The 14,917-nt window shown below is 40.7% G+C and overlaps 2 protein-coding genes and 1 long non-coding RNA gene across 6 annotated transcripts in view; 2 read left to right on the top strand and 1 right to left on the bottom strand.

The window, feature by feature from the left end:
- The window catches only part of actn1 (actinin, alpha 1), a 43,590-nt gene extending 38,377 nt beyond the window's left edge, over positions 1–5,213 (top strand). For 2 of the 4 annotated variants that reach the window (XM_062523731.1, XM_062523730.1), the window contains exons 17-21: positions 78–257; positions 560–706; positions 2,456–2,536; positions 3,827–3,985; positions 4,571–5,212. In XM_062523731.1, coding sequence (XP_062379715.1) covers positions 78–257; positions 560–706; positions 2,456–2,536; positions 3,827–3,985; positions 4,571–4,729 — 726 coding nt within the window. In that variant the 3' untranslated portion in view covers positions 4,730–5,212. Of the gene's footprint in view, positions 1–77; positions 258–559; positions 707–2,455; positions 2,537–2,923; positions 2,990–3,826; positions 3,986–4,570 lie in introns of all 4 variants that reach the window. The other 2 variants (XM_062523733.1, XM_062523732.1) reach the window with 2 other exon arrangements.
- A 2,523-nt stretch (positions 5,214–7,736) lies between these two features.
- LOC134068217 (cytochrome c oxidase assembly protein COX16 homolog, mitochondrial) lies at positions 7,737–14,056 on the top strand. Its single transcript, XM_062523806.1, has 4 exons — positions 7,737–7,881; positions 8,201–8,278; positions 12,589–12,657; positions 13,926–14,056. The coding sequence occupies exons 1-4, from the start codon at positions 7,819–7,821 to the stop codon at positions 14,037–14,039; spliced, it is 324 nt and encodes a 107-aa protein (XP_062379790.1). The 5' UTR covers positions 7,737–7,818; the 3' UTR covers positions 14,040–14,056.
- LOC134067877 (uncharacterized) lies at positions 8,950–10,913 on the bottom strand. Its single transcript, XR_009936581.1, has 4 exons — positions 10,467–10,913; positions 9,574–9,778; positions 9,394–9,478; positions 8,950–9,089 (listed from the first exon to the last, which is right to left on the bottom strand). It is a non-coding gene; the product is annotated as an uncharacterized LOC134067877 (long non-coding RNA).
- Positions 14,057–14,917: the final 861 nt, after the last annotated feature.

The following is a 14,917-nucleotide window of genomic DNA, read 5'->3' as shown; positions in this document are numbered from 1 at the left end:
TGTGTGTGTGTGTGTGTGTGTGTGTGTGTGTGTGTGTGTGTGTGTGTTGTGTGTGTGTGCTTGTGTTTGTATTGCAGGAGATTGGCCGTATCTCCATTGAGATGCACGGCACCCTGGAGGATCAGCTGAACCACCTGCGTCAGTATGAGAAGAGCATCGTCAACTACAAGCCAAAGATCGACCAGCTGGAGGGAGACCACCAGCTCATTCAGGAAGCCCTCATCTTCGACAACAAACACACTAACTACACCATGGAGGTAGCTATTCACACACACACACACACACACACACACACACACACACACACACACACACATGTACACAGAGACATGAAAAGATGCTGAAAGCACATATCACTAAGAAGCTATTCTGCTACTGACACACATGCATATTGACATAGAAATTAAACCTACACCAACTCTCTGATATCGACATACTGTGTGCTTGTTAATGCATATGAAAACACACATGACTGTTGAAATTGAACAATTACAGTAAGTGATGCTAATCCATCCTTCTTCCATTGCCTCTCTCTCTCTCCCTCTCTCTTGTCTGCCAGCACATCCGTGTGGGCTGGGAGCAGCTTCTCACCACCATCGCACGCACCATCAACGAGATCGAGAACCAGATCCTCACCAGAGATGCCAAAGGCATAACCCAGGAACAGCTGAACGAGTTCAGAGCCTCCTTCAACCACTTTGATAGGGTAAGAGACCAACAGACTGACCATGAAATAAGATAAAAAATCGAAAGCAATACAAAGAAGAAGACTCAGAGCAAGACAGAAATGTATATTGAGATGGATGAAAAGGTGTTTCTCCCATTTATACATGACAGTTTGTTAGTTTGTATAGACTAGTGTTTCATAGTGCAGATGCTGATGTATTCTCTGCCCATCCACACAGTCACATTTGAAGGGTCTGAGGTGAGAGAATGAGTGTGGGTTTGAAGACTAATAGTGTTTGGTCCAAACCATAGACATGGTGTATGGGCAGTCAGACACACTCTGCATTATTTAGTGCATGGTCTGCCTGTGTTGCGTTGTTAGAATAACTAAGATGGAAAAAGACAAAGTACAGTGCTTCGGAGACAGCCGATCATCTATCAGTACAGACACACGCACACACTCATACACATACACACACACACACACAGGCTCTTGAAAGTTTTGCCTCATCCTAAAAGAATACTGCAGCGATTTAGATGAGAGAACAGCATAGAACATACTCTCTTTCCTTTCTCTCTCTCTCTCTCTCTCTCTCTCTCTCTCTCAGTCTCTCTCTCTCTCTCTCTCTCACACACACACACACACACACACACACACACACACACACACACACACACACACACACACGCACACACACTCATTGTTTACAGAACAGACAAGGCTTAAGAGAAGGATGAAGCACATTACCAGTTATGGGCGGCTGACTCCTTATTTAGCATCACATGCTCCAGTAGGTGCGCTGCACAGCACACAGAGCCCATCTCGGCTGCATGCGGAGAGCAACTCTCCATTACCTCATGCATTTTTTCCACCGTGAGCCAATGCTGGTGGGCTCTAATCAATGGCCCTGTTCCTCTCATTATTAGGCCTCGTGGACTATTTCACAAAGCAACTGACTCGGCTGGGTCACACATTAACATTTTCTTTCTCGAATCGTCATTAGACAATTATGCCTTTAGTTTTACTCTGGCAGAGTTGAGAGTTTCAATGAAAAGAGGGTAGTGTACAGTAGGTAATGGCTGCATTTTTTTCTCAAATGTTCAAGTGATGTGTGTCATGATGAGTTGTAAATATACATGTGTAGTTGTAGAAACAGACAGTGAGAGAAAGAGAAAGAGATGTGTATCACAATTGTGTATTTATTAAAGTGCAGTTGTGCTGGTCATGATGCTAGTAACCACCACTGGCCTACACATACACACACACACGAGGCTGTATAGAGCTGCCTGTCACGCCTGCCATCTAATGCCTTGGAATGCCGTGGCCACAGCAGCCCAAACAAACACACATGCACACACACACACACGCACACACACGCACACACACACACACACACACACACACACGCACACACACACACACACGCACACATACACACACACACACGCACACACACATACATGCATACACACGCACGTACACACACGCCCCCAGTAGCTACTCGCAGAAGGTTCCTAACGTCTGCGTGTTATGCACTCTAATGTGTGTTTCTGTGTCTCTCTGTCTTTGGTGCATGCCCACCCCCAACCCCCATACCCCCCCTCCCCACCCCCAACCCCATCCCCTCTCCCTGTCACCCCCCCCCCACCCCTACGCATGCCCCACACCCTCACTCCACCTCACCACCCCCCCTACCCCTCCACTCCCCTGTGATTGTGTGTGCGTGTGTATGTGTGCTGCATGCCGGTGCCCGCCACCTGATGCCTGGCACTGCCCGCTGCACTCTAGGATCACTCGGGCACTCTTGGGGCTGAGGAGTTCAAGGCCTGCCTGATCAGCCTCGGCTTCGATATCGCCAACGACCCACAGGTACCTGTCAAACCCCCCTTTATTGCCCAACCTGGCATTAACCTGTTTTTTTTTTTTCTTTGTGTTTTTCCTTTTTTTTGTCTTTTTTTCTTTCTTCTGTCCTCCTTCCCACTTGCCCTTCTCTCTGGTTCGATCTCCTGGTTACCTTCCCATCCCCTCTTTTTCGGATCATGTCTCTTTTTTCCCATCCCTCTGTGGGATATGTTTATTCTGGCCCTCTGCTCTCCTCTGTTGTGCTCTGCCCCTTCTACTTGTTTCTTTCCTTCTCTCCTTCCCTCTCTCCTCTGTACTTTGGTCTCTCTTCTCTTCTCTTGCTTTCTCTTCTATTCTTCTCTTGTATCCCACTTTTTCCCCCTTGTTGTGTTGGTCCCTAATGGGCTCCTGTAGAAGAAAACAGGATTCATGGATATGGATGACTTCAAAAAATGCCTCATCTCTCTGGGTCACAATATGGTAAAACCACACCATTATGCATTAACCACATACATCATCAGTATAACATTGTATATGTTACAGAAACGTTGTTCTCCTTGATTTTAATTGTTATTTATTACTTAACATGTTTTTCAATACATCGTAATGTTCTAGAATGATGCAAAAAACATGTCAGAGCTGTACATGTGGTTCTGAGTTATGTTATACATGAGTGCCCTCTAGAGGTCACTCTGGCAATTTACATTGAATCTTACACGGTATGAAATATATTTGAGGTAGGCCTACTATTATGTAAGGATTTATATTTGTGGGTCCTACTTTGAAAAAGTATCCCCCAATATTGAGGGCATGAGATAATTAGAAAAAGAGAGAGGTCATATTTCATTAGGATTTATTTCCTTGCACCTGCAAAACAAAGGAGGCATGTGAACGATGTAAACTAGATGATGGTTTGTAATTTCTGGAAGGTTTTTCTGTTCCAGTTCAGGCACTCCAACTGAATTTTCAGAATTTACAGACCTCCTGTATTGTCACGTGCCTCCTCATGGACGCAGGTTCCAAACAGCTCCAATAAGATAAATGGCAGTTTTGGCGACAATTATAGTTATGGAATGCCATAAGACAGAATAACATGAAAAGAGGAAGAACAGGGTTATGTAATTGGCTACTATTAGACACTGCTGTAAAATCAAAACAGATATAAATATGTCACCCACCCACCCCATGTTGACTCAATGGGTATGGCCTTGCTATGATCACACTGATGACTTGCCCCCTTTGTCATCCTACTGGTCACATTGCTATGTAGAAATGTCTCTACATCTGGCTTTGTTAATTCCTCTCTGTTGTCCCTAGGGAGAGGCAGAGTTTGCCCGCATCATGAGCATCGTGGACCCCAACAGGTTGGGAGTGGTCACTTTCCAGGCCTTCATCGACTTCATGTCCCGCGAGACCGCCGACACAGACACTGCCGACCAGGTCATGGCCTCCTTCAAAGTACTGGCTGGGGACAAGGTGAGGATTATTGAGAAACAAACTTAGAGTGAATTGGTTGAGAATTGCTCTTAATTGGTCTTAATGAATAAAGATGATGTGGAACGTCTCAAGGAATATTGCAACATACAGTATATATGTGTTATCCAGTCAAACCATTTATTAATTTTTGATTACGTATTTTGTCGGACACCACGCAAACAAGCGATTTCAGGATGTCACATTTGACAGTTATTGAGAGAGAATATGGAGTGAATACAGTAGGGTGAATGTTCAGATTGGTATGTAAAGTGAGGAAACGCAAGTTTACAAATGATTGTGCCATTATCCCTCACTCAATATGGTGGCAGAGGGACATTTTTCTGCTGCTAAGAAACAGTGTATGCCAAGACTATAGTGTGGGGCAGAGGATGAGCGGTTGAACAACGAAGACAGACACCCCCCTGGTATTCAGTGGAATCTCTGAAATGTATTTTATCATAAACTCTAACTCTGTGGTATGGCCCCCCCCCTCCATCTTCTGTCTTATCTGCTCTGTCCTCTGTCTCTGCCCTTCTATTCTCACCACCTCTCCACACCTTCCTCTTCCTCTCTACCCTCATCCAGAACTACATCCTGGCGGACGAGCTTCGTCGTGAGCTGCCCCCTGACCAGGCCGAGTACTGCATTGCCCGCATGGCGCCCTACACTGGCCCCGATGCTGTGCCTGGTGCACTCGACTACATGTCCTTCTCCACCGCCCTCTACGGAGAGAGTGACCTTTGAACCCCGCCAGAGAGAGAGAGAGAGACTCTCTTGCCTTGCCTGCTCCGCCCCTTCCACCCCGCCCATTTGCAATGCGCATTTTTTTGTACGTTCTTTTCCTCCCTTCATTCATTCATCCTCTCCTTTCTCCCTCCTCCTTCCCATTATCCTTTATTTTTTTGTCTTAACATCAATCCCTGACCCCACTCCCCATCCAACCCTCTCGTTCCGTCTGTTGTATTTGCTTAACCTCATGCAATGCAGCAACTCCCGACGTTTACAATGAGGGAGACAGAAAAGATATGTTTTGTTTTGTTTTGTTTTGTTTTTCCTTCTGTTTTTATTTTCTTGTTGTTTTGTTTTTTCTTCATAAAAATGAATAAAGTTAACATATTTTATTATACAGAACAAAAAAGGTATTTTTCTTCACCTGATTAAAAAAAATTAAAAAAGAAACAAAAAGTCAAAATAAAGAAAAAAAGGCAAGAATTGTCTCTTCTTTTCTACACTTCATAATTGTTCTCCGGTCTCCTTTCAGCATTTTCAGCAGTGATACACATGTAAGCTATGTCATTTTATAGGCTCATATTAGGCTCTTAAATTATGTACCTTTTAAAACTTGTGTCATGATATTTGGACCACAAGTCTTAAGAATAGCCAATAAAATGGGGAAATAGCAAGTTCGTCTCATTACTCCTCACAGAACATTATGACCGATATTGGGCTACTATTATAGGGAGGGAGGCAATATAATGAATCCTTCACAGGACACAGCTCTATTGTAACCTGAATTGGTGAGGTTCAAGTGTTCTCTGATGTCAGCTTTGACGTATGGTCAACTGGCCAAGTAGCCTAGGGTCAAGCCGAGTACAGACAACTATTTAGTAGGGCTGTCAAATTAACTGATTAATTTCAATTAATTAATTTTAGGAAAATTAACTGATTAAAAAAATATAGCGCAGATTAATCGATTGTGACCTTTGACCTCTAAGGTACCAAATCAATGCAAAGAAACAGTGTTGACATTGAGGCTCCGAGGCACTTTTGAATTTATAAACAAATGTGGTCATGGAATGTCCTATTCAAGAGACGTCCTATATCTGACTGAGTGATCCACACAAGCATTTCAATGCACCTGTACATTATACTTGAGCAAATGGCAAATAAATACTTGAACTTGAACTTGCATTGTCGAATGAAACTTGGGCCTATAGCCCAATATGAAAACAGCCCAAAGAAAATTGTTGTGATTGCCCGAAACTTGTAATCTCAACAAAAGAGAAATCAAACTGCTCCAACTGATCAGAGAGTCTCACAATGGTTTTACAGTATTTTAGTGATGAGCAAGTTTGCTTGTGCAAGTTCACAGAGCAAAAGACACCGACAACAGAAACCAATCCTACTGTTATCAGAGAGGGTTAAATAGAAGAGAGAGGTCAATAATTAAGGATCTTTGCTGCTATCTATGCCAATCCTTGTAGAACCTGATGATGTAATAAATCCCCGATAATGTAATAACCCTGACAATGTAATAAAAAATCACTTGAATCCATTGAAAATGTAATACAACCTGATAATGGAATAACTTCCCGATAATGTAATAAAGTGCATTCCCCAATAATGCCATACGTTTTTTACCAATAATGTAATAACATATTGCATTAACGGGAGGTTATAACATTATCAGGTTAGCCTTCATTTCACAGGTCCTGATAATGTAATAATTCCCCAATATTGTAATAATTTAACAGCAGACCACCCATTTCTCGGATTCAAGTGGTGATACTGTGTAAGCAATGCAAGCTCGAGAGCTCTAGCGCCACCAACAGGTCTGAGTTGGACATGCATGAATGTTCATTAACTTTTGACCTGTTCATCCATTTTCAACAATGTATCTCTGGAACCCTTGGGCCAAGCCGAGTTCAACACACGTTTAATGTCTTTTTTAGCCATATTGGATTTTCTGCTTTGATTTGATCCATAACCTTTAAAAGGTTTATCTTGTCACAATTTTTTGTAATCTTCTCGAAACATCGTTCAGATGATCTTCAGACCATGACACACAAATGCATTCAACATCTTGAAATTCAAGGGCATTTGGCCGTGACAGCCAATCAAACATGACGTAGAGATCACGAAACAGGAAGTAAGCCAATTTCTCAGCAACCTTTTAAGATGTTGGGTGTGTTTATACAGTTCTTGTAGCATCCCTTTCTACATTCCACAGTGGGGAACATTGTCTAATTCTATTTCCTTATAGCTAGGGCAAAACCCAGAACAATATGATTAAGATCGCTTTGTAAAGCACTTTTTTTTGCGTAGAATTCATTTCTGCTTGGGACATTTATATATCATGCATATATAGCCTAGTTAATGAGATAATTTGCATGTTTAATATGAGTCTGCATTGGCATTAATGTTATATTATTTATGTACATTTACTAACATGAACATGACCAAAATTTACACTGCACATAACTTTACACCTGAATGGAATAGAATAGAATATAGAATATTAACTAGGCCTAATCATAAAATGTCACCCACGCATAAGTAAGATTATGCAGTGGACAACTGGAGAGGAAGAGCAGTTACAACACAGCATGAATGCAAGAATGAAAGCATGAACACAAGAAGAATATTTCTTCAGACATTATTGTAGGCAAATTAGTCAATAAAATGAAGTAGCCTAGTATAGAATCAATATTGAGAAAAGTTTGGTAGTGACCATAATCAGATCGTTCTGGGATTTGCCCTGTCTAATAGGTAGGCTAATGATGGGAATTTGTGTTTAAATTAGTCTAGCCAATATGATTGTTCGGTTTTCCATCTAAGGCTAGGCCTTTATCATTTAGACACTGACATCAGACATTTTTTTTTTTACCAAATGTTTAACAAAGATCATGCTTGAGAGTACGCCTACAGGGAAGTCTACTCGATGATAATGTTCCCGTTTTAGGACTTTTAATTTGATTTCACGACCTTTATTGTATCGTGGCTACCCACAATTCATAGCGTATCCGCATTGAAATGCATGCTGGTACAGTACAGTGAGCCTTTTGCAAAGTAGGACATTATCTGAAATTAAAGTCGTTATAATTAGAAGAAATATGTGGAACCAACTCTCACATTTGCATAAGAACAAGACATTGAAGTACGGCATCCCTATGCTCGTAGGTGTTGTTTGTCATTTCCTACTGATATCAGCTGCTAATGTAGGCTATGTCAACGTTGTATTGAAGATTTCAGTTTCACAACTAGCAGCAGGCTTATTAACAGACATATAGTTCGTTGACAGCAAAAGTTCAATTTGACAAAAAGCAATATGAGGTATAGCTGCTAACTGAGCTATGTTTTGAAACAGCCCTGACTTTGAATAGTAGACGTCTTGAAAACCCTCAATGACTATCGAAGGTTAAACTGAAACTGGTTGAGTTTTGTAAAGTTTGTTTGTTGTGAGCGGAAGGTTTCACCCAACTGTGTTTTTTGTAGTTGCTGGTCGTGGGAGGTTCGTTTGGATTAAGGGAGTTCACACAGATTCGATATGATGCCCAGAAAATCCGTAGAAAGGTACATTCACGACTTCAGCGACTTCGTTACAAGTCTCTTCTAATACAATAATAAAAACGCTACATTTTCCCTTTCTGCTCACCACTCGAGGATCTAGTCTGTTGTATTATTGTTAGTTATATGTTGCTTTAGACAAAAGTAAATACCATAACCATAACCAGAGAGTGTTGAAGCGGACCAATGGAAGTGACCAGACTCTACACCTAGACATGAAGGTCTCCCAGATAGCAAAATCATTATGGCCCAAATTTGGGCCAAAACTGGCATGCCATTTTGGCAAAGCTTTGGAATGATGTACGGCCCAAATTTGGCCCAAGTTAGGCATGCCAAAAGAAAAACAAAAACAGGCCAAAGCCCAGCCAAAACCTATTGTGGAATACCAAAATGTAGCCAGAAGTATCCCAAAGAGTGGCCAAAATCCCAAAACCTTGCCAAAAAGATGCCATAACAGACCCACAGTGATGCCATAACTGACCCAAAGTATAGCTATTTATTAATTAATTTATAAATTCATTACTTTTTTATTTATTTATTTATGTGGATTAGTTACGCAAAAATGTCCTAGTATCCTAGGCTCATAAGTTAAAATGTTAAATTATGTTCTATGTGGATTATGCATAAAAAATGTGACAATGTATTTTAAAGTGAATTTTTGTTTTTTATTGGTATTCATTCAGTTTGCAGCTCCTGGTTGGGAGCCGGCTGACGTTTTTTCCTCGCATCGCGCCCAGTAAAACCATCTCTTCGTAGCCTTTGTAGCCGATCTGTAAATCTGTAGCAGCCGAGCAGGTTGGATTGCGCCTCACTGCATCTGAAATTGAAGACATACACAAAGAAAGTGTGTGTCAGTGATTTTAACAGATATAACTGGGTTTAAACAGCAATTTTTCACGATGCAAGTTCCAATAGAACTCATAGTGTGGGAGATAGGTTTGTGTGTCTGTGTCTCCAAGAAACATTTCAGGAAGTTTTCTGGAAGTTCAGTTCTGTTAAATTCTACTAAGAATAATTGTCTGACAGAATCCGCATATAGGTGCAGGAGCTTTTGGAAAAGAGTTATCAGAGCCTAGAACAGGATGCTTGTAATAAACAGTGATGAACAGTTAAATGCTTACCCATCACTACTGCCTTCAGATGCAGTTTCTCAAAAAAAAAGAAATCTTTGACATCGGCTCCCCCTGCCAATCCTATAGTGATGACCTACAAAAGAAAAATAACCGGTCCGGTTGTATTACCATAATATTTTTACCATTCATTCAGCATTACCCACTCTTAGAGAAATCAAAGCAGCTCACCAATTCCTGACGAAGGTCCCGCTGGGTTGCCAGGTCACCCTCCAAGGCCTCCAGAACCTGTGTGTCACCCAGGGGAAAATAGGCAATATGCCTGGAGGTGGGGGACATCTTGATGGATTAGTGTAGGTCTTGAATTATTTGTATCACATGCTCCTCTGCTGGTCCAACAGGATTTGTTGGTTCACCAACAGGTCACGCAGAAGAGCTGAAAAATACAAAAGCATCATTTAATATAAAAAGGCAGTTCTGAATCCTCAACATATGTAGATATGTCATGTAGGCTGTGTATTTGCCCAGCTAGCCATCCATCTATCTATTTACACCCTCCTAGCACCATGCATAGGACAGCCATAGCCTTTTCCTAAAACATCCAAACAGAGTTCTGTCACGTCCAGAGAAATTAGGCCTAATTACCATAGAATATTCTGAAATGTACAATTGGACATTATTTTTTACAAAGGAACAAGGCCTACTGCATGGGGAAATGCGTTTCTCCAATTATCTAACTTCCTTTAGGCCTACGTGATTGATTACGTTATGTTGTGAAGTTACAGTTATGGCACTAGCTCTCAATGACAGTCTCCTGAAGAGATTAATGTACTGCCAGGAGAGCAAGATCCTCAGTTAGCAACAAGTTGAGCCTACGGATTCGTAGGTTTAAAGGTGAGAGCTTTCTGCAATACGCAAAGGCTATATTTTTTTTGTCTGCATATTTCCAACCGGTACGCTAACTCGCTTATTGGCCTAGCCTGCTCGCCAAGGTAGCGGGTGTACTCGATTTACCTACTTCAAATCTAACACGTCTTTTTAGGCTACATTAAACACAAGGCGTAACGTTATTATACACAAGAACAACATCTTTTTGATAAAGAGAATAAATGTAGGCTACATACCTTCAGTTATCACAACGGCAAACTGATGGAGGCTCTTCTCTGGGCAATTCAAATGTTCAAAATTCCCGGTCTCTGTGCATTCTTTTGGCAAGCCATGATACAGCCAAAGCTCACCCATGAATCATGAGATGCGGTCCCGCTCATCACATTGTCGGCTGGTTAACCAGACGTAATCCATAACTTAGCCAGAATTACATGGCGCCCTTTATTTATTATGGCAAATCATAATTAAGCCATAGGTCGCCCAAAGAACGCACGCGCAAGTCATGAGATGCGGTCCCGCTCATCACCTTGTCGGCTGGCTAACCAGACGTAATCCATAACTTGGCCAGAATTAAGGCAGATCATAATTAAGCCACAGGTTGCCCAAAAACCTTTGAGTGGCCTTTTCCTGTGCCAAACAAAGCCCAAAGAGGCCACATGTATGCCAAAGGAAAGCCAAAATGATTTGCTATCTGGGTCTATAGATGACAAAACATTGTAGCCTATTCTGTTCATCCTTGCTTCGCTGGCATTTTTAGCCACAGGGAAATACTTGTTATAGAGTTCAATTGGGCTTCAGTCTGCTCCTTTACACAGAAACAGCTGATAAAATAGACCTTCATAAAGACCTTCATTTGAGTACATATCAGATCCATTGCTTAAGTTTATCATCACCTGAAGATGTGGCAGCTAGGTGTCTTTCTCTAACTCAAATAATTATTCTATTTGGCACACTAACCTGAATGCCTGAATGAGTCATCACTTGAGTAGGCTTCAACAGACATGGGCAGTATTTCAATTATATGTATTTTAAATACGTATTTAATTACTTTAGTGTATTTTGTAATTTGTATTTTGCAGGATTGGAAAAAATCAAATGTACTTTGTAACAAAATACTTTGAGGGGTTGTATTTAGAGTATTTAAAATACTTAAATACTTAACAAAAATCTAATTTCCCCCCTCAAATTAGCCAAAAATTCATCACACAGTTAAATATAGCCTCTTACCTAGTATAACCATGACAATATGCTATGCTTATCATAGTCTGGGAGCCAAAAGTCAGAATCTTTAGGACATAAACCCCATGACATGAGGATTTATGTAAGGTATCAACCAAGGTGTCCTGATCTGCAGAAATAATGGAGGAGACTGAGGCAAAAACCTCCCCAATGCGAAACAGTCTTGAGTTTTCACCTCCCAGTTAATTAATTCTGTATATTGAGACACCTTACAGGATGTTACTTTATTTGTCCCCCGTGTTGCCAGTCATGTATGAAGGCAAAAGGCATGGATTTATAGCTTAAAAAGGGAAATGCATTTCAATTTAAAAAGGCTAACCTGTTCAATCTGTTGTACTACTTTCATTGAATACGGAAAATTATGGTGGGTAGTTTGCTTCGTCAGAGTTGATTCCACGGTTGCAAAGCCTGCTTGTTGTCAGTTCAATCATCGTTTATATTGATATAGGATGCTGATTACATTTTTTTTACTATATCTACTTCATGGGTAGCCTGGCTCCGCCTTCCTACGTACTTCCATTCAGTTTTTATTTCACTCCACTACGTAGTCTGGGTCTGCGGTATATTCACAGGTGACGTTGAGGTCGCTAGTTTGAGCATGTCACCTCACGACCAAACGTTTATCGATTGGTTATGGCAGATCTGAGAGGCTCTGGGCAGAGTATCCGCATTCAAGGAAATTCATGCTTGGCAATGGAAAGTGTCCAGACTCTCTGTACATTATGAATGTACGAGAGTATGGTAGGACCAGGCTACTTCAGCCCAAAGTAAAGAATTTAGGCCTCTGTTCGCCAATGAAAAACTAGTATTTCTTGTAGTTTATTTTAAAAGTTGGTATACCATGATTATTGTGGGGGTATTTTTGTATTTTCTAATTACTAATTACTTGTATTTTAATTAAATACATTTTTCACATCCGTATTTTGTATTTTATTTTGTTACATTTTCTACGCCAGTATTTGTATTTGGTAACAAAATAGTTTTTGATGTATTTGTGCCAACCTCTGGGCTTCAACACTGGCTATGTGGTCTTTACAGTAGGCTACTCTTCCAGATTTATTTAGAATTTGTATGTGGTACACAAACATGATATCTCACAGATCTCTATTTTTCTTCTAGATGGACCCAGCACTGGAGGCAAAAATAAACAAAGAGAAACAGTCAGTCGTCCTTGAGGAGGAATATGAGGTACAGCAAACATCAAGAAATTGGGAATAGAATTTCAGATCCTTTTGTTAATGCTGGAATGGATAGTCATTCATTCATTCATTCATTCATTCATTCATTCAATCTTTATTTATTCTCAGAAGTTCATTGAGGGTAGTCCTCATTTTCAGCGAAGCTGAGATTAAAGAAAGAATGAAATAACAAGATATAGAAACTGTGTAATAATTGTGTTAGCTAAGTTAGGGAATATGAAAATGGCAATGGCCTGGAAAAGTTTTTGAAAACATGAAACACCTCGAAAGTTTTGGAAAAGTCATGGAAATTTGCGTCACCCATTGCAGTACTACTGAGAAACGTATCACATTTGGGCAGATGACATGTCACACATGCTTCCTTGTGTCTGTCATGCAGAGACCAAAGGAGCTACTCTGCCCTCCCTCTTGGCTCGCTTTATCCATTGATAGGGAGAGAGTAACTTGTTTCGGAAAGCCCAATTATCTTCGGTTGAACTTTTGATTTGACGTTTTAGGCCTAGGATCTAGCTTCACTTGGATAAATAAAACAGGTTTTTTTTTTATGTATATATATAATTGCCAGCTTATGATTGGTGCATTAGCCTTTTAATCCGTTGTTTAGTCATGCAAGAACCGAAAATATTTCAGTCGATGTCATGCCCACCAACTTTGTAGCTTATTCCACGTTGTTTGCTTTGAGATGACCTCTTTCACTGTTGCTGAGTCAATTTTGTGAAGATTCAGAAATATGGATAGGGTGCCGTCAGCATGTCAGTTAGCGAGTTTACCAACAAATGATGTGGGCGCAGGTTTGCAGCTGGATGGCATTTTGCATTTGCGATAGCCCGCTGGGGTTCTTTAGACCAGCCCTGTTACTTCAGCATACATTGCACATTGTTTATTCTGGCACTTCATTTGAACATGCAAAGACGTAATCACAATTTGAATAGGATGCAATGTACTGTAAATGAAACCTAAATGTTGAATAAATCTGGTCATAGTCATGTTAAGAGGATATTATGCCATCTTTACAGAATGAAACGAAGGCCGTTTTTATTTGGTGCAGTGTAAACAAGCAGGAAGAGGATACTTGAGGGGTCTTACTGTGTTTATGGCAGGATTGTTGTCTAAAGAGGATGATAAACAGAATGGCATAGCAGAATTACGGTGCGGTGTTATGGCCTTGACAATGCTGTGTTAAAATCCCCTAAAATATGACCTCTTATGTTTCCATTTTTCTGTCTTTGTATGTGCATACATGGATGCACCTGACAGAAACTTCGTGAGAAGAACCTGGGCTCTTGGAAGAACATTCGTGGACCCCGGCCTTGGGAAGATTCCAAGGAATACCAAGAAGAACAGAGAGCACGCCTAAATAAAGAAGCCTAATTGCACACTCAAATGCACACTCCTGCATGTGTGCATTCTTGCAATACTTTACCTTGATTCTCAAAGGTTTTGGAATGATAATAAGCTTGTGTTTGATAAGCAAATGTGAACTTTAACACTCATGTACATTTGTCCTCTCTCTGGCTCGGTTGAGATCCTAACCAGTCTCTACTGCCCACACAAAAGACTGAAACTGTTTGGACCATAGATCATCTATCTGAGTTATATGGAGAAACAACTCAAGATATTTGTGAGTCATTGTGCCCTCTGTTTCAGAGAATGGCTCTTTCTTCTTTGAGCGTTTGTGTTTGACAAAATCAGGTGTTTGTTAGCACACACATTGGCCGGGTTTCCCATATTTGTTAAGAAGCTCTTAAGTGCTAAGAACTTCTTAGGAGCGCTCTAAGAACGTTCTAAGAACGCTCCTAAGAAGATCTTAGCACTTTCTTAGCGAATCTGGGAACCGCAGCCATCATCAGTATATGTGATCAGTTAACAGAACGCCATTGGGGCAAAATTGGTATTGCCATGACAACTAACTTTGGCCGGGTTTCCCATATTCGTTCTGAGGGGCGCTCTAAGAACGTTCTAAGAACGCTCCTAAGACATTCTTAGCACTTAAGAGCTTCTTAACGTACAGTGGGTATAGTAAGTATTCACACCCATGCTAAAGTTGACTAAAAAGAGGAATATAAAATCATCTTTTGAGAATTGATTGTAATGCCTTAATTCAAAAAATGAGTAAAAATGAAACCGCTGAGGACACTAATTTTCTTTGTGATTGAAGAATGTATCGTAAATAGATAAATGTTCTTCCTTAAATACAGGTTGCATAAGTAATTGAACCCTATGTTAAATTCCCATAGGAGCAGGAGGAT

This window comes from Sardina pilchardus, chromosome 20 (genome assembly GCF_963854185.1).
Source record: "Sardina pilchardus chromosome 20, fSarPil1.1, whole genome shotgun sequence".
Taxonomy (NCBI): domain Eukaryota; kingdom Metazoa; phylum Chordata; class Actinopteri; order Clupeiformes; family Clupeidae; genus Sardina; species Sardina pilchardus.
This window is presented reverse-complemented; position numbering and strand designations above follow the sequence as displayed.

Coding starts and splice junctions, on each gene's coding strand:
- LOC134068217 (XM_062523806.1), top strand. CDS start 7,819: ATGTGGAACCAACTCTCACATTTGCATAAGAACAAGACATTGAAGTAC. Junction 8,279..12,588: donor CCCAGAAAATCCGTAGAAAG/GTACATTCACGA, acceptor TTTTTCTTCTAG/ATGGACCCAGCACTGGAGGC. Junction 12,658..13,925: donor TCCTTGAGGAGGAATATGAG/GTACAGCAAACA, acceptor TGCACCTGACAG/AAACTTCGTGAGAAGAACCT.